This window comes from Trachymyrmex septentrionalis, unplaced genomic scaffold (genome assembly GCF_001594115.1).
Source record: "Trachymyrmex septentrionalis isolate Tsep2-gDNA-1 unplaced genomic scaffold, Tsep1.0 scaffold39, whole genome shotgun sequence".
NCBI lineage: Eukaryota > Metazoa > Arthropoda > Insecta > Hymenoptera > Formicidae > Trachymyrmex > Trachymyrmex septentrionalis.
The window spans coordinates 473,650-494,100 of record NW_017305557.1 but is presented as its reverse complement, the minus strand read 5'-3'; the positions used below and the strand labels follow the sequence as shown (position 1 = coordinate 494,100).

Below are 20,451 nucleotides of genomic sequence, written 5' to 3'. Positions count from 1 at the left end.
CCTCTGTGTCCAGATCCATTCTTGGACTGAACGTTTCGTGAACCTTGCAGTCCACTTCATGATCTCAAGGCGAGGAGCAGCCTGATACTTGAAACGTTGACATTCCAAGAATGGATCTGGACACGGAGGAAATCAGCAAAACGCATAATCTTTATATAGAAAATATCTGTGGAAGCCTCAAGAATAAGTGCAATCAATATTTAAAAAAAAGTTTAAATGTTTACAAAAGATTAGTACCTTAAAAATTAATGACTTTGACATGTGTTGTTAAGATTATCCTAATTGACCTCCAATAGGTTTTAGCCTTGGCTCGTTAAAAAGTTATTAACAAAAAAAGTTTAAAAAATAACATCTTATTTCTATAATATTACGATATTACGAATTATCCTACACCTTCCTTTCTTTATGTAATGACTTTCCAACGCAAAGCGAGGATCACACACACTCCATTCCCTGCCTTAGATTCGAGGCATTTGACTTTCGAGCAATGAGGTTTACATAACATCCCCCTTCTGCTTAGAAAGTTGTTACATCCAGTAAGAAGGGGGCGAGAAGTGGGATAGACTTCTCTTTGTGTAGAAAGTCATTACGCAAGAAGGAAAGAGTTTGGGATAATAATCAACATTGTATATATAGCAAAAATAAGACGTTATTTTTGTAAATTTTTGTTACTAACTTATTCTTAATGAATACGAGTGACGGCCGAAATCTGTTGGCGATCACTCAGGGTGATGACCTTGACAACATTCTTTTTTTTTTATAGAATAATTATTTATTTACAGTTTATTTATATTAGTTTGTGTTGTTTCTGAGGAAAGTTCAAAAGTGAGCCGAAACATGTAAGCGCGTTTTAGTGAATAAAGAAGGTCACACTTCATAAATATATTATTTGAGCGACGTCTTCTGCGCTTGACTTCTACTGCCCGTATCCTTTTCATTTTTTTCTTTTTTTTTTATTAAAGAGGAGGAAATTTCATAAAACCCTCTTATAGACCTAACCGGGAGGGAGGATTCGACTCGCGCACACTCAGACATGGATCATATTTTCATGGATAGCCTACGCCACTAAAACCTCTCATTTATGATCTTCCTAGGGAGGACACCCTGGCAGTAAGGTATTCTTCTCAAATGCATAGTCACACTATGTTCAATGCGGTATTACTTTGATGCCTTTTTTTCACTCTACAGTGAGCCAAAAAGTAGGCAAAAATAACCAAAAATCAATTTCGGAATTTTAAAATGATTTTTATATTTTATATAGTTTAAAGCATCAGAAAAATTATATTGGAATTGGTTAATTATTATCCATTGTGATCTAAAGTCAGAAATGTATACGAAATTGTTACTCACTCGAACAATGAAATATTCAAATTAGCTTTCAATAGTGTTAAGATTCGCAAATTTTAATATTTGCTTGTTGATTAGAATAAGTATTCGAAAACGAAAAAAAATTAAGTACAAAAAATTTCAGATATGGATACATACACTAAATTAAAATGCGTAAATGTAGATTTTCTGACATTAAGCTCGCTGCCGTTTGATTCATCAAATTTTCACAACATATCTGAAAAAAATTAAAATATGAATCTTTTAAGGATTTAATATATACTTTAAGTTTAGTCGGCCCACTTTTGTCTGTTTTCATTTATTACCAAGATATACAACAATAAATAAGATCATGATTTTACTTGGCTCGGTCCATGGCCCACACGTTGATTGGCTCTGTCCATAGTCATCCACGCGATGACTAGAAAAAGGTGGGGTGTCGGCAGAGATAAATACCGTGATAAAATGGTGGATGGAAAAATTGAGGAAAATTGGGATTGAGAAATTTGTTCCTTACGGGAGGAGGGGGGAAGATACGGTCAGCGGATATAAATAGCACACAGTTTTTGTTTTGTAAGTCATTTTTGGCTGCAGTGGCTCAATGTCTTCGGCGTACTGACATTTTAGTGAAAGGATTTTTTTTTATTATTTAGTATAAAGACTTTTATGAGAATTTTCGGGAGACTCTTGTTTTGACTATGAAGAAAGGAGAGGTAAAACAGGAATGACTAAGTTTGTTCTGGTACGCATCGTCGCAATCGGCGTGATGATTTACTTGGATTTAGAGAATAAATTTCTTCTGTACTCTATGCCCGAGATATTTTTATTTAAATATCATAAAAATCTACATTATTTAAATCTCAAATGTTGAGATATTTGGAATGTGAAATAGCCGAGAATTTAAGATATAAAGATTTTATTTATTGATAAAAAAGTTATTACATTTGTTTAGGGCATTTCGGCCCTGAACAGCTGGCGTCGTATGTGCCATGTATGAATCGATGTGTGACCTGAGACTGATCACGTCGTCTCATGGACCTTACTATTCTGTGTATCCTAAGAGAATAATTATAGTAATATTTAGTTGTATCTTGTGAATCAGATTCAAGGTGTACATTTCTTGCGCTTCGGGCGGACCTAACAATTAGCGCTGCGGCTTTAGTTGTGCATTTTCAGATTTCTGCACATGTACGCGAACTAACAAGATCAATAAACATTCAAGGATATCACTTCTGAACTGGAAGCTTATCTCAACGTATCCGCAAACATAAAGACGATGAAAAACCCTTCCAAACCAACCAAGTTCTATTCTTGCGGTGCGCGCGTCAGAAAAAACAACAAGAAACCAAAAAAATCATTCAAGAAACCTGACCAATAAACCAAAAACTATCGCTCAAAATCAGTCCTCCACTCCCAAGCGCAATGATTGTGGTAATCCTCATTTACACTCAAAATGTCCTTTTCGCGATGCGATGTGTCACAAGTGCGACAAAGAAAGGCCACATTGCGAAGGTGTGTCGTTCGAGCGCCTCGACTGATAATCGCGCTATCTGTAACTCGGACAAAATAGATCAATTCGCGATTCAATCCATTACGTTGGTCGATAATCGTTGCCGTATTTTCATTCCTAATCTTGTCGGTAAAATTGTGGGATTCCAGTTCGATAGTGGTTTCGATGTCACTACAATCGGAAAAGACACATGGCTATATCTCGGGAGCCCGGTTCTTAGCACGAGCAAAGCAGTAGAACATGCAAATGGTTACGCGCTGAAGACTATCGGTAGATTTTCATGTAAAATTCGGGCTGTCGATCGTGAAAATGACATTTTTATAGATACAGTAGCGCGCAAGGATTTAAACTTGTTTAAATGCCATTGACAAACTTAACCTCTGGAGCATGCCTCTCCTTAAGTGCCGCAAATATTGTGATAGCAACAACGGATGAACCTTGCTCAAACTTGACTCTTTCGTTGAGTTTCCGTCACAACCATGCGAAGTCAAGAATTAAATGTTGAAGTCTTTTTCAAAACTTTTTGCTTCAGGCTTAGGAGAGTGTAAAAATTTTCAAGCTAAATTCGTGTTATCCAAAAACGCTCTTCCTATACAAGCATCGTGTCGACAAATTCCGTACGCTATGGAATCTCCTCTCGAAGAGGAAACATGTCGCCTAGAATCGTTAGATATAATCAAACGTGTACATCAATCAAATTGGAGCGCTCCTATTGTGTGATGAAGAAACCAGATAATAAAATATGATTATGCGCAGATTTCTCCACAAGCGTAAACCACGCTTTAAAATCAAATTCGTATCCCATCCCAAATGTAAATCTTATACTGTCAAAGCTCAATGATAATAAATACTTCAGTGTTCTAGATCTTAGCAACGTCTTCATGCAAATCGTGGTTGCCGAAGATCACCGTGATATAACAACAATTACTACACCGAAAGGTTTGTTTAGATTCAAACGTCCCTTTGGTATAAAGACGGCTCCGGCGATATTTCAATAAGCCTTCACGTTATCTGGCTTGGAAGGGATACACGCCTACATTGACGACGTTCTAGTCGCAGGATTCATACGTCAAGAACACGATTCACGTCTACGTCTAACTCTACAACGACTTGAAGATGCAGGATGGAGTTGATTTTTGTTAAAATTATAAAATCAATAGTTTCGTGAGCGATAAAAATGGCACTTTGCGAATCGCTTGCAAAATTCTTTACAACTTAAATCAGAAGTTAGTTGCAGTTAATCTGATAAAGTTGGGAAGGGAAAGGGGGGAGGGGGGAGGAGGAAAAGAAGGAGGGAGAAGTGGGGACGCGAATGAAAAAGAGGAAGAGAGGTGGAGGAGGAAGGTAGATACTACGCTTATAATGTTGAAAGTAATAATATTTCACTAAACTTTTTATATATTTTTCTCGTAATGTATTTTCTTGTACAAATTTTTTATTAGATATTTCATATATGTCGGTGTTGAATGATACAAATCAATCGAGTGAATATTCCGGAGATTTTTAAGCGAGTGAACAAAGCAACTAAAGGTGAGCTACCTTAATATGCTAACGTAATCATTACTTTGAATGTAACAAAAGATTTGTTCGTGATGTTTGCTTATTGATAAGATAATCGTCTGAATGTTATTATACATTATAAACTGTTATGTGAATGTTAATGCGAATGTTAATGTGATGTGAAGTCGAAATTATTGATTGATCGTGTTCGCTTGTTTTTTTCGTTTGCCCTTTTTTGTCTCTTTTCGTTGGTCTTTGGGAGCATTTTCTTTATTATTAAGCTGTGCACTCTATTTGTATTTTGAAGTAATAAACCTGTTTAAAACAAGAGCTACAGTAAAATCTCATGGGCCCAGGACACTCGCTGTAAAATATTGCAACAGAAGATTTTTTTTCGTATAAATAGAACAAAAGTAGGATGGCGACGCAAACTGAAGAGTACGTTCATATTGACAAACTCAAGGATAATGAAACTTTTCTTGTGTGGAAGTTTCAAGTAACAATTGTATTTAAATCCTTGGGACTGTATGACATCGTATCAGAAAAAAAGGTGCTTCGTCAAGATAGCAACAAACAAGAAAAAGAAGATTGGCTTGAAAAAGATGCACGAGTACAAAAGATTATAGTATCAACGTTAGATAAACAACCGTTGACGCATGTATTAATATGTAACACTTCGAAAGAAATGTTTCAGAAAATTTGTTTTGTCTATGAAAGAGACACGGAACAACAGAAGTGCCTTTGCTTATAAGAGTTTTTTAATTATAGATATCAACATGGAAAGGGTATCGCTACGCACGTGAGTACTATACAAAATATATATTATAAATTAAAGGTATTGAAAATGGCAGTAGAGGATGCTATGATTATTTCAAAAATTCTTACTACATTGCCGGATACTTTTAAACATTTCGCGAGTGCGTGGGATTGCAGATATGCAGCTGTGAAAACATTAAGGAATCTAGTAGCTAAACTTTTAGCAGAAAAACAGATTGAATACGTTTCAAGAAAAAGAAGAATCTGTGATCTTCAAAGAAAAGAGACAAGAGAAAATAAGTAAAAACAATAAGGTAAGAGGAAGTAAAACAATGTATAATGTACAGGACAAAAAAATACGTTATTTCAAGTGTAATGAACTTGAACATTTTACAAAATACTATAGAAATTCAAATAATGCGGAGTACACACCAAAATGCAGTATTTGTAAAAAAACTAAAGAAAAGAAAAAAAAACTGTTATTTTAGGAAGAATAAATTCAGGTAAAAGGATGAAGATAAGAAAAATAAGGAAAATAAAGTTTTCTGGTTGATGTTGAGGATGATGGTGATATATAATAACTCTGAAGAAATCCTTGTGGATATCGAATTCTGGATCATTATCTCATATGGCCAATGATGAAAAATTATTCAAAGGAATAACCTGGAATGAAACAGAAATAGGAATTGCAAAGAAGAATCAGAAGATGAAGGCAAAAGGTATAGGTACTATAGAAACAGAAAATTGTATATTGAATAATGTTCTATTTGTTCCAGAATTGAGTAAAAATCTACTCTCAGTAAAAAGCGGTGGTATGGTGTTGGTTTCCGATAAATTAGCCGAAATTAAAAAGAACAATAAAAAATTCACAGCGTTCAAAACAGAACAAGACTTGTGGTTGGTGGATTTAGGAAGAAGACAGACAGATTACTGACGAGTAGACGTGAAGCAACTTATAAATGGCATAGAAAAATGGGACATCTAGGAGCAAAAAATACGAAAAGGTTAGTAAAACTATTTGAAGAAATGTTCCTTGAAACGGAAGAGATAGATAAGGCAACAAAAAATTGTGAAATATGCCCAACAGACGAGAACACCTTTCGGTTACGAAAGAAGAGGAGCAAAACAACTTTTGGAACCGTATGGATGTCTGTGGACCAATTAATCCGTTTACGTGGGATACGAAAAATTATATACTTACTTTTTTGGATGATTTCACTCATTGTGTGATAGTTTACCTACTTGAAAGATAATATGAAGTTGCTGAAAAGATGAAGCAATTTATTAACATGGTCGAAGCTAAATGGGAATTAAAAATTTCCAAATTAAGAAGTGAGAATGGAAGAGAATACTTAAGCAAAGATTTGACAGACTGATGCAGAAATAAAAGAATTATTCTGGATTATACTACCCCGCATACGCCACAATTGAACGGGAAAACTGAACGATTTAACCGGACACTTATGGAAAGAACACGAGCTTTGTTGGCAAATGGTAAAGTCGATAAACACTTTGGGGAGAGGCAGCTCATACTGCAGCTTATACTGCAGCTTATTTGTTAAACTGTAGTCCAAACGGACGCAATAAAGTGTACATCGATGAAACTCTGGACTTTGGAGAAACCAAATCTAAGTAATATACACTTATTTGATTGTAATGCCTTTGTTAAAGTTCTTGATCAAATCAAGAAGCTAGACGATAGAAGTAAAAAATATATCTTCGTGGAATACACACCTAATAGTTACCGACTTTTTGACAAGATAAAAGGGAAGATAATTGTGTCATGAGACGTAATATTTAAGAAGTTAAAACAAAAAAATATTAAAAATACAAAAATACTAAAATTTCAATTAGAACAGAGAAATAGAAACAGATACAGAATCACAAAATAAAGAATAAAAATTCAGAAAAAAATTAAGAATTCGAGGATGTCGAATATGAATCTACAATATGAAAGATAGACAAAAGAAAAGTCAAAAACAGCAAGAAAAGGAACAATCGCAAAAAAAGGAAAACAAGAAAAGGAAAGAAATAAAAAATCAAGAAGTTCAAGAAATAGCGCAGTAAAAGGAGAATCTAGGATGTGCAAGAAGAGAAAGAAAATTACCAAGAAGATTATTAGATTTTGTATTTCTTTCATACAGAAGGGCCAGAAAAAGATTTGTTGATAAAAATAATTGAAGAAAAAAGAAATCATTAAAGCAAAATAAAATATGGATACTGGTTCCTAGAACAGAAGTTGGAGATAGAAAAATTTTAAGTAATAAATAGATCATTCGTGTAAAAAACGATGGAAGATAAAAAGCAAGAATTGTTGTTCGAGGTTATGAACAAAGTACAGATTTGACTACAAAAAAACTTTCAGTCCAGTGGTCAATATAAGTTCCTTGAGGATAGTGCTGGCTTTAGCAGTTCCGTTATCCGTTATTTGACGGTTGCGTGTTACCTCTCTAGGGCGTGAGCCCTCTATTAGATTAAATATAATGTATTATGAATGTAGGCGTCATTATAATACAATATTAAATGTAAAAGCCGCTGCTGGCTCTCGCGAAGAATATTGCGTCGCGTGAGTTATTATAAAGATAGAAGTTGCTGCGCGAAAAAATGCCCACGATGTTACGCCACTCCGCCATGCGAACCCTTCGACGCGAGCCTAATTAGGTGCAAAATGTGTAATCATATGTTTTACAGTACTTCATGTTTCGAACTTCATCGCGCGGAATGATCTTATGATAAGTAATCTCCTGCAAGCGTTTGCGAATCAGTAAATATTGTAAAACTTATCGATCGCAGCGGCCTCCGAATCATTTTTGCTTCATGCACCCTCTTTGATGTAAAGTCGCTATCGAGAATCCGGGAAAAGGTACGATGGTACAGGAAGAAACGATGCGCAGGAGCGAGAATGAGTCCGAAGGTAGAGTAAATTATAAATATAAAAGAGATCGCGTCCCATTCGTGTTCTACGATTTCAAAACGTGACAGGACGAGACGTGAAAGAACCGAAAAAAATTCACTTTCCGACTTTGCGTTGCACAATAAATTTGCGAAACATATGCGGGGATAGAGGATATCGATGCGATGTCGTTGGTACGGAGTGCACGAGTTTATATTTCGAAATGATCCGGTTAAACAATTTGTTAATCTCGTAACGCGAACAACAAAATGTTTCAAAAAGATCATTTGTATAGCACATAATGAGAAAGTGTTTGACGCGCAATTCATCTTCAAAATATTTAGTCGAAAACTCGGAAATTACGGAAGAACCGCGGGTAATTTTAAACGGGACGAAAATTATCGTGATGACGGTCGGGAACACTAAATTTATAGATAGCGTAAATTATTTGCCGATGCGTTTATTTGATTTACCCAAAGCTTTCGGGAGAAAATACATTAGGTAAAGATCTTTCCTTATTTATTTAATACAAAGATGAATTAAATGTATATTGATCTGATACCCGATGCGCGATATTATTTTTTCGGTCAAATAAAGCCCAAAAAACGTGAACGGTTTACGAAATGGCACAAGGAAATAATACGATCAAACTTTATTTTTAATTTTCAACTCGAAATTGTTAAATATATAACATAACGATGTTGATATTCTCCGACGCTTGTGCATGGTGTTTAGAAAGATCTTTCTAGAACACGATAATATATGTCCGTTCGAGGAATGCACTATCATTTCTTTGTGCATGAAAGTTTTTCGCAAAAAACTTCTTGCGCGAAGAAGAAATAGGAATCATTCCTTCGGGCGAATACAGAAATGCGGATAGACAATCGCAAAAAGCTTTAAAGTGGCTAATGTAAAAGAAGCGCTAAATCGGTCATCGCATAATCCACGGGACGAGAACGCGAATATGAAGTTGACGGCAGGCACGTTAACGGATATATACCGTTGGAATCGGTAAACGGAATGCAACATTATATGCTTCAGTTTCATGGGTGTTTTTGGCATAGTTATCCGACGTATTATCAGATGAATCGCGTAATGATGCGCGTTACGAGCGAACTCTCGCATCGGTGTATCGTCTTCGAAAACGGGGCTACCACGTTATAGAAAAATGGGAGTTCGACTTCGATTGGGAAATGCGTGAAAATCTTGAGATAAGTGATCAAGAATTATACGTTAATAAAATCCGATCTTCTCGATCAGCGCGATTTGTTTTTGTGGTGGTCACAGGAAATATTGCTATTCGATACGAAATTACGAGTGCAGAGAAAATACGTTATGTAAATACGTTATGTGGACGTATGCTATTTGTATCCGTATGTGTTGAAAATGGGTGCTTTTCCATATGGTCATCCCGATATTTATATCGGCGAGAAGTGTAGCGAATTAATCAGCAAAGCGCCATATATTAATTTTGACTCTATCGAGGGTCTTGTATGGTATAAAGTACTCCCACCACGTAATCTATTTCACCCAGTACTTCTGTATAGGATAAAAGAAAAGTGCTTTTCACTTTGTGTCGGAGCTGCTGCCAAACATTTTCGCAGACAACGTGTACTCAAAATCGTCCTAAAGGGCATGAATTTGAAGGTACCTAGATATCCTGCGAATTGCGCAAATTCATCGAGAAGGGGTATCTTGTGACGAGTGTGAGTGAAATTTGACAGTATAAAGTTACTCGATACGATTCCAATACACGGCAGAGAGGATTGTTTGCCGAATATATAAATACATTTTTACAATTAAAATAAAAAACTAGTGGATAGCCGAGCAAATGCGGCTACAACGATGTCGAAGCTAAGGAACAATATCTGAGGGAGGACGAAAAAACTGAGTGTATCGTTCTCGACAGAAATAACATTGCACGGAATCTCGGTTTACGCTCGGTCACTAGTAAGTTTTGTCTAAATTTATTTTAGAGAAAATTCAGTCAGCGAACCAATCTGCCTAATACCATAAAATCGTCTGATAACTTTTTTCACGAGTCCGGAGCATGAGATAACTGATATATTACCCGTCAACAACAAGGTAATATATGTTTCGTAACGGCTACGTGAAGAGGCGGTCGTGGTTTCCCCAATAATGAACGTCGAAATCACGGCAAATACGACAGTATTAGCGCGATTAAAATTATATGAATATTTAGAAAAATTAGATAGACGTGTTTTATATTACGATACTGACTCATGTATATACTTAAGTACAGGTAATCCGAATAAGTACGAACCGCGTACGGATAATTTTCTGGGCGATATGACGAACTCGAGAGCTACGGTCGCGGTAGTTACACCGAGTCGTTCGTTTCGGGTGGCCCAAAATTTTACGCGTATATCCTTCGAACACCAGAAGGTACGTACACATAAAATTTATAAAATAAAGAATATAACATTTAATTATAAAAATTCGTTAATTATAAACTTTAATAATATTAAGAAATTAATAGTAGAAAATGAGAGAGAAAGGCGAAAAAAGAAGAAACGAAGGGGTCGGCGATTTACTGCAAATATGAAATTTGTGTTTTACTGCAACTCGACGCACTGTATTTCATAAAATTGTAACGCGAAATGAGACAAAGTGCGCCTGTATGGTAAAACATAGATTTATTAATAATAGTTATTCTTTTCCTTAAGGTTTTATAGTTGAATAACTTTCCTCTTGCTCGAGCTTTCTCTCTCATTTTAAGATAGAAACGTCATCGAGTCATCATACATTTAGATAAATATATAAAATTGTAATACATGATTTTGTAAAATAAAATATGAATATTATTGTTAAATCTTTTTAGTACTAGAAATTTTATTGAACTTTAATCATGTGAATAATGTAAATAATGTAAAATATTTTCGCGATATAAAATTGTACTTGAAGCATTTGAAAAAAATGATTAAATACAAAAACTCATTTTCCACTGTTTCACACTTTTTGTAAAAAACATTAAATATAAAAATAAAATGTTTTATATTTAAATCACAAGAAAAATTTTTTAAACCTTCTTCTTTTTCCTTCGTTCAAGAAATTATACGCTGACTTCGACGCGGATAAGCTTATACGTGTTGCATCATGGCAAGAATCAGCTCCGAAGACGCCGCGATGCTCTCGTCGGCTAGTCTACGCCGGGGATATGCTGGCGCGAGCGTGCGTTCGGCTGCGTGGGGAGCCTCGCGTTGATCAGTTTATCCCCCCTCCTTAAATTTTTTCCTTTGTACATTCTTGAAAATATTAAACACCATTTTTCTTTTTATTTGTTTTTGAAACCTTGCACAGTAATAGAGTAGCTTATTTCGCAAAATGGACGTACTGGCAACATCCATGGACATCAATCGTATGCGGCCCGATTAAATGACAAAACGATTTTTGTAAAGACTTTTCTTCGGTATTTATCTCTCATGTCCGACGTTTCGAGAGAGTTTTGTTTTATTATGCAGAATGGCAAGAAGCCTATCATCAATTACAATACAACACTCGTGAAAAAGAGTTCGAAAAAGAGTTGGGGATACAGCAATACTAAAGCGATGAAGAAGAATATAATTGAATTTTGCGAAAGTTTACCCCGTCTGGAAGATTACTCAAACGATCCGCTTTCTCAGAAATTGATAATCGACGATTTTATGAGAGAATCGTGCGATCCGATCATGGATCTTTTTACCAAAGGCAGTCATCACAAAAATCTCAGTGTTATTTTTATTTCGCAAAATCTGTTTCATCAAGGGCGTGGTCAATATGTCGCTTAACGCGAATTACATGGTCGTTTTAAAAAATCCACATAATTGCACTCAAATTTGTCATTTAGCGCGTCAAATCTATCCCGACGATCCGAAATTCCTGGAACAGGCATACTACGACGCTACGTCGAGACCTCATGGCTATTTGCTATTCGATCTGAAACAATCAACCCCGGACGAATATCGATTTCGAACGTGTATTTTTCCCGAAAATACGACTCATTACTTCTATGTGCTATAATACATAGATCATTTTCCAGCGGATTCGTATAAAAAAGATGAGTACGGGTAATCGTGTTAGTCGTGAATTTTTCTCGAGATGAAGGTGGGTGACAAGAAATCGCACAGTGCGACAAAAATCAACACACATTCGATCGGTAACAGAAACGATATCAAAAATACGTATTGTCTGCATATGCTAGAATCGCATATGCTAGAATACTGAGTAAAACTACCGCCAATCTCCTTACTAGAGTCGATGTTAAAACATGCATGATACACGCCGGTGTAGTGAAGGAATCGATACATAATGCAATACTCGGATAATACCTGCCGAATAATGTTGCCGAATAATACCAACGAATAATAGTCGGCTTTATCAATAACAAGGCGTTTAACGGTGATAGAAAATTGAACCCGTTTAATTTCAAAAATTACGGAATAAATCTCTTTTCGCTGTATGCCGATGGCATGCATATTTCTAGTAGACCATTACAGCCAAATTTTTCGAAAGACGAGCCCGATTTTCCGATTAGCCCTATGTATGACTTCTGCGAGAAAATTATTTTCCTCCCACTACACATTTTTTTTCTCATCTAATTGTACGCTTCTAGATGATGAAAAAGCTTTAGTCTTGCTCATGATACTGACGCCGATGTTTCGTGACATAAAAAGAGTAGCGAAAATTCGAATATTATAATGGATATAGTCATCGACATACAAGGTTTTCACGATGTCGAAGAAAACTTTATTCCGAAAGAAGTCATGGTTTTTGCAATTAATGTGAGTACCATAAATTTTCAGTACTGGCAATAAATATCGGAACGCAATCTTGGTGTGTATAAATATTAATAAAATTCTAGACTATTATGGAAACGCGCGCGCGCGCGTTAGCATGATAATTTTATATAAACAAACATGGAGAATAAGTATTCAGGCATTTCTCAAGATTTGTTCATACGACGCTGTTTCACGCCATTCAGTCTTAGTTCAGTTCTCTAATGCAACCTCACGCAATTCAGCACTCGCAATGCAACCTCACGCAATTCAGCACAGAGAACATATCCTTCCCAGAAGTTTCTCCAAAAATTACATGCGACTTCTCAGAAAAAATACGTAAGTTTAAAAATTAATATTTTACATTGATACAACATTTCATTATCTTCTAACTGAAAACCACATCTCGCAATGTAGCACAAGTGTGGATTTCATATTCGTTATACTTAGTTTAAATTGGAACGAAGGTTCTAACTCAGCGAGAAATAACCGACAATTAGATATGTAATTGATATTAAATTGACTTCGTATCCATGTCAATTTGATACAATTCTATTAGTCATTTCTCACTGAGCACTTTTTATACCAACATTGTAAATATCAAATAATCTAAAACGTCGTTTCGCCGAACGATACGTACCAAACGATAACAATGGTACTGTAAATGCAGCCAAAGGGTAAAACCGTCATGTCATTAATTGTACAAAACGTCATCATTCCTCGAACTGGCAACCGTAGATTCAAACTCAAAAGATCGTTATTCATAAAATGTAAGAGCCGACTGTCAACGGTATAAAGAGCTCAAACAAAGCAGTCGCCAGTCGGTCGCTGCTATCACCAATGTAAATTCGCCGATCGCCAAGACGGTCGCTCAGTCGAAACAAACGGCTTCCAATTTTCAAGTCTTCCATCAAAGAATCTCAGGCCTCGGATAAAGCGCAGAAAAATCTGTTGACCACCGCCACTATGTCAAACGTAAATATCATGTAAATATAATTGATATCGCTACATTAGCCTCGATAGAATCAGAGAAGAAGACAAAAACGGAAAACCTTCAGCTTGTCCTGGTTTCTTCTCAAGAAGAACAAGATAAAGTTGAGAAATCCCCAATTAAAAACGTGGAAAAAATTGGACGAAACAAAGGTAGCCATGCAGACTCAATTTATGGTTTTGTCGACAGAAAACAGCGATGACACGCAAATCTACGTATTGGTAAGATAATCCTACGTATTGGTTAGATAAACAAGGACAGATAAAACTACTCTATAATAATGCTCCCATTGGAAGAAACTACATAGAATCTGGACGGTACGAGAACCTTACATAGACTTCAGTTCAGAGGGAAGGTCAGAGCTGTAGACAACATTGTTCCTCAATTCAACAACAATATCTAGCTAAACATTGTTCGATCATATTGTAGTCAATCATACCGCCTAAGAACCAATATATTCGCCTTCGGTGACTTCGCTGAATCTGAATCTACCGATTATGACATTACTCGAAGCAATTTGCCCATTCAGTCGATGAATCCGACTTTTACACATTGGTGATCTCCATTATTACATCTTTCCTCGAACTACCAATCACTATTACGAGCATCTTCTACATATCCGCCACAGGAGAGACACAAATTCAAATCCCTGGTAACGGAATGTCTTTTGCATACTTCTCTACTTATAATATCGGTATAAGACGTAATAACTCTTATAACCTTTATTCCAATTTAAACTAAATATGTCAATCAAACGAGTAGTAACATTTTTGCTACATGAGACGTGGCATTAAGTTAGAGGATGATGTAATTTGTATTAATAAAAAATATTAATTGTAGAACTTATTTTTACTGAGAAGCCACATGTAATATTTATTAGAGAAATTTTCGAATAGAACACATTCTGTGTCGAAACATGAATGCTATATCACGTGAGGTTGCATTCGAAAACTGAACTGAGAGTGAATGACGTCGTCTAGACTAATCTTTTAAAATATCCTAATACATATTCATCGAAGTTTGTCTGTAAAGGGATGTCTGAGATTCTATATATGTAGTTTATGGTTTTCTTATTATTTATGCCATCCCATACATACGAGTAATTTTGGCAGAGAAAGAAAGACTGACGCGTATTATCTTGCTTTCTATGCTTTTCTACTGTGTAAAAAAACTTTTTATAAAGACTTTGTAAAATGCATACGTTTTTGTAATTGTAAATATAGTAATTAAATACTATAGTTCTTATTCCATATAAATATTATTAATTAGCATTCCAAGAATGGATCTGGACACGGAGGAAACCTGTGAAATGCATAATCTTTATATTATTAATTAGCATTTTGAATTAAAAATATATAATATGATATACTAAAATTTCGTTCGGTTGTTCGTGATTAATATTATTTTGAATTTTTTGTAAGTTGCATTTTAATTAATTGTGCAAGTTTTGTTTAACGCTTTAACGCTTTTAAGTTGCTTTACTTAAATACCTGCTTTATTTCTTTCCTTTCCCTCATTTCTTTGAAAATGTAAAAAATTGTCAAATAGTTATGATTCATACGTGACTTATTAGATGATTTTTTACATTTCCTTCTGATGGAAGAAATCACCATTTTCCCGCGGTTTCCATCGAGCAGTAATGGACATTAATGTTGATTTATTATTCAAGAATATTTATAAAAGATATGTAACACATCTGTTATTTATTAAGATTGCATGTACAGTTGTGTTATGTTGAACGATTTTGATTTGTAACATATATAAATGAGTGAAAATGTATGAAATAGTTTCAACTTGACTCCTGTCCACGTTCTTGGTAAAGAGTGGATTCCTTATTTCCCTAAAACTTTTAATTTTAAAGTGCTTTTCAATTTACTTTTCTGCGTTAGTTCTTCAACTATAATACAATTTGTATAAATTTTATGAAAGGCTAGAGTCAAGAAAAAGGGGCACAAGTACTTATGGTTCAAGAAAATTTGAAGCTTGTTTAAAAAACACAGTAAGACTTATTTTGTGTGTGTGACCCGGGATTAATTTACGATTAATATACGAGTTCTCGTAGAATTACCAAATAAAAATTGAAACATTATATCCCTGAGTATATGTATAAAAAAATTGAAAAAATAAAGACATTAAAGAAAAAAAAAGAACAGTTTATAAAGTTTAAGATAAAAAAAAATTGCAATGTTTTTCAAACGTGAAGTTCATAGCCATTCGAGTATACATACAGAATTTGTTTGGTAGAACATTTGTATTGATATCTGTAACACATTGTGTTTTAAAATTAAAAGAATTGGTACTTCGGAGTAAAAAAAAATAAAATATTGCAATTAGTATTAAATAACAGATTCTAAATGGTATTATTATTATTATTATTATTATTATTATTATTAGGCGTCAGGAACTCGAAAGCTCATTGCCGCAAATACCAAATCCCGCCACTGTTCCCGTCCCTGAGCCAGATCCCTCCATTTGTGACCCTCGTACCCCATTTCGTTAAGGTCCATTCTAATATTATCCTCCCATCTACGTCTTGGTCTACCCAATGGTCTTTTCCCATCCGGTTTACCAATTAGTACTTTATATGCAATTCGATTCTCATCCATACGCGCCGCGTGACCTGCCCATCTTAATCGACGCGATTTTATGACATTAATAATATCCGGACTATTATATAATTGATGTAATTCTGCGTTGTGTAATTTTCTCCATTCGCCCGTTTCCTCATCGCGTTTTGCCCCGATGATTTTTCGAAGTACTTTATTTTCGAAAGCCCTAAATCTTTTCTCGTCTTGTAACGTAAGTGACCACGCTTCGCTGCCATAAAGGACTACCGGTAAAATAATCGTTCTGTAAATTCTAATTTTTAAGCGCCTAGACAATATCCGCGAACCGAGTAGTTTCTTAACCGAATAGAAGCACGCATTCCCCAAATTAATTCTTCTCTTGAGCTCTTCTCTTATTTCATTAGTTTGGTTTAAAATCGATCCTAAATACTTAAAATTGCTAACCCGTTCAAAAATTTTATCACAGACGACCAGGTTTCCGTTATTATGAATATTCTGAATTCTATCAGTGACCATATATTTAGTTTTTTCAACGTTTATTTGCAGCCCCAGTTCTTTCGTTTTATCTAATAGAATTTTAGCGTTATTTATTAGTGTTTCTTTATTATCTCCCAACAAAGCAATATCGTCCGCATATGTTAATATTTGTGTTGTACCGTTCAACTGCAAACCATCATTACTCTTCTGCATTTCTTTAATAGCATATTCCAATACTAGATTAAACAGAAGAGGTGACAATGCATCCCCCTGCTTTAATCCGCTATGAATATTAAAAGTTTCCGACATTTGATTACCTATTCTTACTCTACCTCTGGTATCTTTTAAACAAACTTGGACTAAGTTAGCCAATTTTTTGGGTATCCCCCACCGAGTTAAAATTTCATACATTTTCTCCCGTTTTATCGAATCATACGCTTTTTTAAAATCAATGTAAAGTTGATGTACCGATTGGTCGAATTCCCATTTTTTCTCCAAGATTTGCCGAATAGTAAAGATTTGGTCCGCAGTCGATCTATTTCTCCTAAAGCCGCATTGATGATCTCCAATTATCTCATCTGCATATGGTACAAGCCTCATTAATAAAATATTCGACAGAATTTTATAGCATGTAGGTAAAAGTGAGATACCCCGGTAATTATTACAACTCATTTTGTCCCCCTTTTTGAAAATCGGGATTATAATTGAATCTTTCCATTGTTCCGGCAATGCTTCTTTATTCCATATTAAGATAATTAATTTCTGAATTTCTTCTATCAATCTACTTCCCCCCCATTTAATCAGTTCCGCCGGAATCAAGTCATTACCCGGTGCTTTGTGATTTTTTAATTTTTTAATCGCGCTTTCTACTTCTGAAATTGTCGGTTCGTTAATCCTAGGTTCAGCCGTGTGATACTCAAAATTCTCTATTTCCCGGTCGTTTTCAGATTCGACATTCAATAACCGATCAAAATAATTTTTCCATGTGTTTAAAACTGCCGTTGTATCCGTAACTAAATTATCGTTCTCATCTTTCACCATTTCCGTCCTAGCTTGGAATCCCTTTCTAAAATTATTTATCCCCATGTACGTGCCTCGTACGTTACTGCTTTTACAATTTTCATCTATTTCTTCAATTTTACGTTTTAAGTATTGACGCTTCTTAATTTTAAACATATTATGAGCCTCTTGCCTAATCTTAAGAAACTGATCCCGAGTTTCCTTCGTATTTTGAGCCAACCACGTGATGCGCGCTTCGTTTCGTACTTTAACAATTTTTACGCATTCTTCGTCAAACCACGGCTTGTTTTTGTTCCTTTTACAAAAACCAACCGTGGCCTCCGCCGATTTTACTATCGCGTCTCGTACGTTTTCCCAGTGTTTATCAACCGTGTTATCATCCGATTCATCTATTTCCTTTGAAGCCGCGAGTCTATTCGTTACTTCGACCGCGTATTTTATTCCGTTTTCTCCCTCGATCAAACCTTGTACATTTAGACGTTTAGTTCCAAACAACTGCCCGTTAGTTTTGTTTAGCGAAAGACGTTCCCTGATTTTGGCAATTACAAAGAGGTGATCCGAGTCGCAATCCGCCCCCCTATAAGACCTGACATCGAGTACGTTCGTGTGACGCCGTTTATCTGCAAGAACGTGATCAATTTGGTTACGCGTGCCTCCATCCGGGGAAATCCAAGTTTGTTTATGGATATTTTTGTGTTTAAAATACGTGCTTTTGACGATAAGATTTTTGCCGGTCGCAAAGTTAATTACCCTCACTCCGTTATCGTTACTTTCCTCGTGCAAACTTTCGAGCCCGATCGTTGGTCTAAAAATGTCCTCTTTACCGATTTTCGCGTTAAAATCTCCCACGACTATTTTCATGTAATCGTTCGGTAATTGATCCACGAGGTGTTCGAGTTCTTCGTAGAACCCGTCTTTAATTTCGCCATCTTTATCTTCCGTCGGCGCGTGTACGTTGATTATCGCGATCTTGTACCATCGGCCCTGCACAACGAGCAATCCTAATCTTTCGTTTATAAATTTAATGTCTTTTACCGCGGATAAGATTTTCCTATTAATCATAAAACCGATGCCAAGACTATGGATCTCCGACCCTCCATAGTGAAGCGTGTACGAACCCGCATTAAGCGAACCCTCCCCGGCCCATCTTGTTTCTTGCAACGCGACAACTTCTACCCCGTACCTTTCGACCTCCCCGACCATCGATTGAAACGCCCCAGGTCTGTAAAGACTTCGGACGTTCCACGTACCCACTTTGAAGTCTCTCCCGCGTTTTGACTTTATACGACATGAGTTCCCCGAGGTAGTCCCCACCCGGAGATCCGAACGGGGGACTAGTTTACCTCCGGAAAATTTTACCCCAGAAGAATCCATGGCGAGTTTTGGTTGTTTCTAGATAAAGTCGTTTCACGGTGTGAGCTTATCAAACCCACGCCCAACCCCCAAACAGGAGGACCATTCCAATCGGCTGTCCGCGACTGCTTATTCAATTTATTCGCAACTAACCTCTATCCTCAACCGAGATAGCGAGGCTTTTCCTCTATCCGCAACCCGAGGACGCGCTGTGTCGTGGTGATTGGGACCCACCCACCCCGGGGATCACTACTGCAACTAGTTTTCCTTCCCCGAGACTAGCGGTTGTTATGCTAACACAGACATAATAAATAAATTAATTAATTAAATATTCCGCGTGCTAGAAGAATAAAATAAAGACGCATAAGAGAAAAAATGGTAAGTATTAATGGTAAGTATACGTGGAAAGTATACATGCGGTGGGGCTCGCGCTTGGTGACGGTAGCGAGGATCGACGGCGGACCGCGTCCGGAGGCGGACCGCACTCGGAGACAGGGACGAAAGTCAGCGGCAACGGCGACGGCGGCGGCGGACCACGCCTGGCAGCCACTGATCCCGCGCGACGTCATCACTGTGACGCGAACGTAATTTTTCGCATATTCCGCGCTACGTAATTTCGCACAACGTAATCTCTTCGCAAATCCCCCTCGTCTAGTGACATTATCTCCTGTGACGTCATTTTCCCACCCTCTCGCCTAGTGACATCACCCCCTGTGACGTCATCCACCTTCCCCCTCCCCTCCGCGGAGCTCCTGAGTTAGAATTCGTTTTACTTTACTAACTGTTTATAGCTGTTAAATATAAGTCTAATAACTCTTAAATATTAGTCCGATAAATGTTCAATATATACGTTTAATTGCGCTTTAATGCGAAGCGCTGCAAACGACAAAATGTTGAGATAGAATTTTTTGAGCGATGTCTTCTCGTATATTTTTGGCTAAGGCATACGCTTTTATTCGAAGCATTGTACTTTTTGTCGCTGATTATGACAATCTGATAACTGATGATTTAATTCTGATAAATGCTGAAATTTATTCGTGGAATCGTTCGAACGCGTGATATATTTTTCGGCTGAAGTATAAACTTTTAATCAGGGCGTTGTTAATACTTTTTACCTGCTGATATAACGCATTGATCTAATTATAACTGATAAAAATGCTGAAGTTTATTTTTGAGATTGTTCGATCGCGTGATATAACTTTGACCGAAGCATTGTTCTTTTTCTCGAAATGGTATCATGGTTTTTCTCGAGATGGTTGCACGAACATCTTTACTATATAAAA

General features: G+C 36.3%; 1 protein-coding gene across 1 annotated transcript; it reads right to left on the bottom strand.

Annotated features, from left to right (window-relative positions):
* Positions 1 to 15,955: 15,955 nt before the first annotated feature.
* Positions 15,956 to 19,275, bottom strand: LOC108750940. Its single transcript, XM_018490816.1, has 3 exons — positions 17,503 to 19,275; positions 17,264 to 17,373; positions 15,956 to 16,012 (listed from the first exon to the last, which is right to left on the bottom strand). Exons 1-3 carry the CDS (start codon positions 19,187 to 19,189, stop codon positions 15,956 to 15,958), a joined length of 1,854 nt encoding a protein of 617 aa, XP_018346318.1. The 5' UTR covers positions 19,190 to 19,275.
* Positions 19,276 to 20,451: the final 1,176 nt, after the last annotated feature.

Excerpts from the sequence above, each read along its gene's own strand:
- LOC108750940 (XM_018490816.1), bottom strand. The coding sequence starts at position 19,189 with ATGGATTCTTCTGGGGTAAAATTTTCCGGAGGTAAACTAGTCCCCCGT. Across the intron at positions 17,374-17,502 it reads GCCGGAACAATGGAAAGATT|ATGAGATAATTGGAGATCAT; the intron begins CAATTATAATCC and ends TACCATATGCAG. Across the intron at positions 16,013-17,263 it reads AATGGGAATTCGACCAATCG|ATATCAATACAAATGTTCTA; the intron begins GTACATCAACTT and ends AATGTGTTACAG.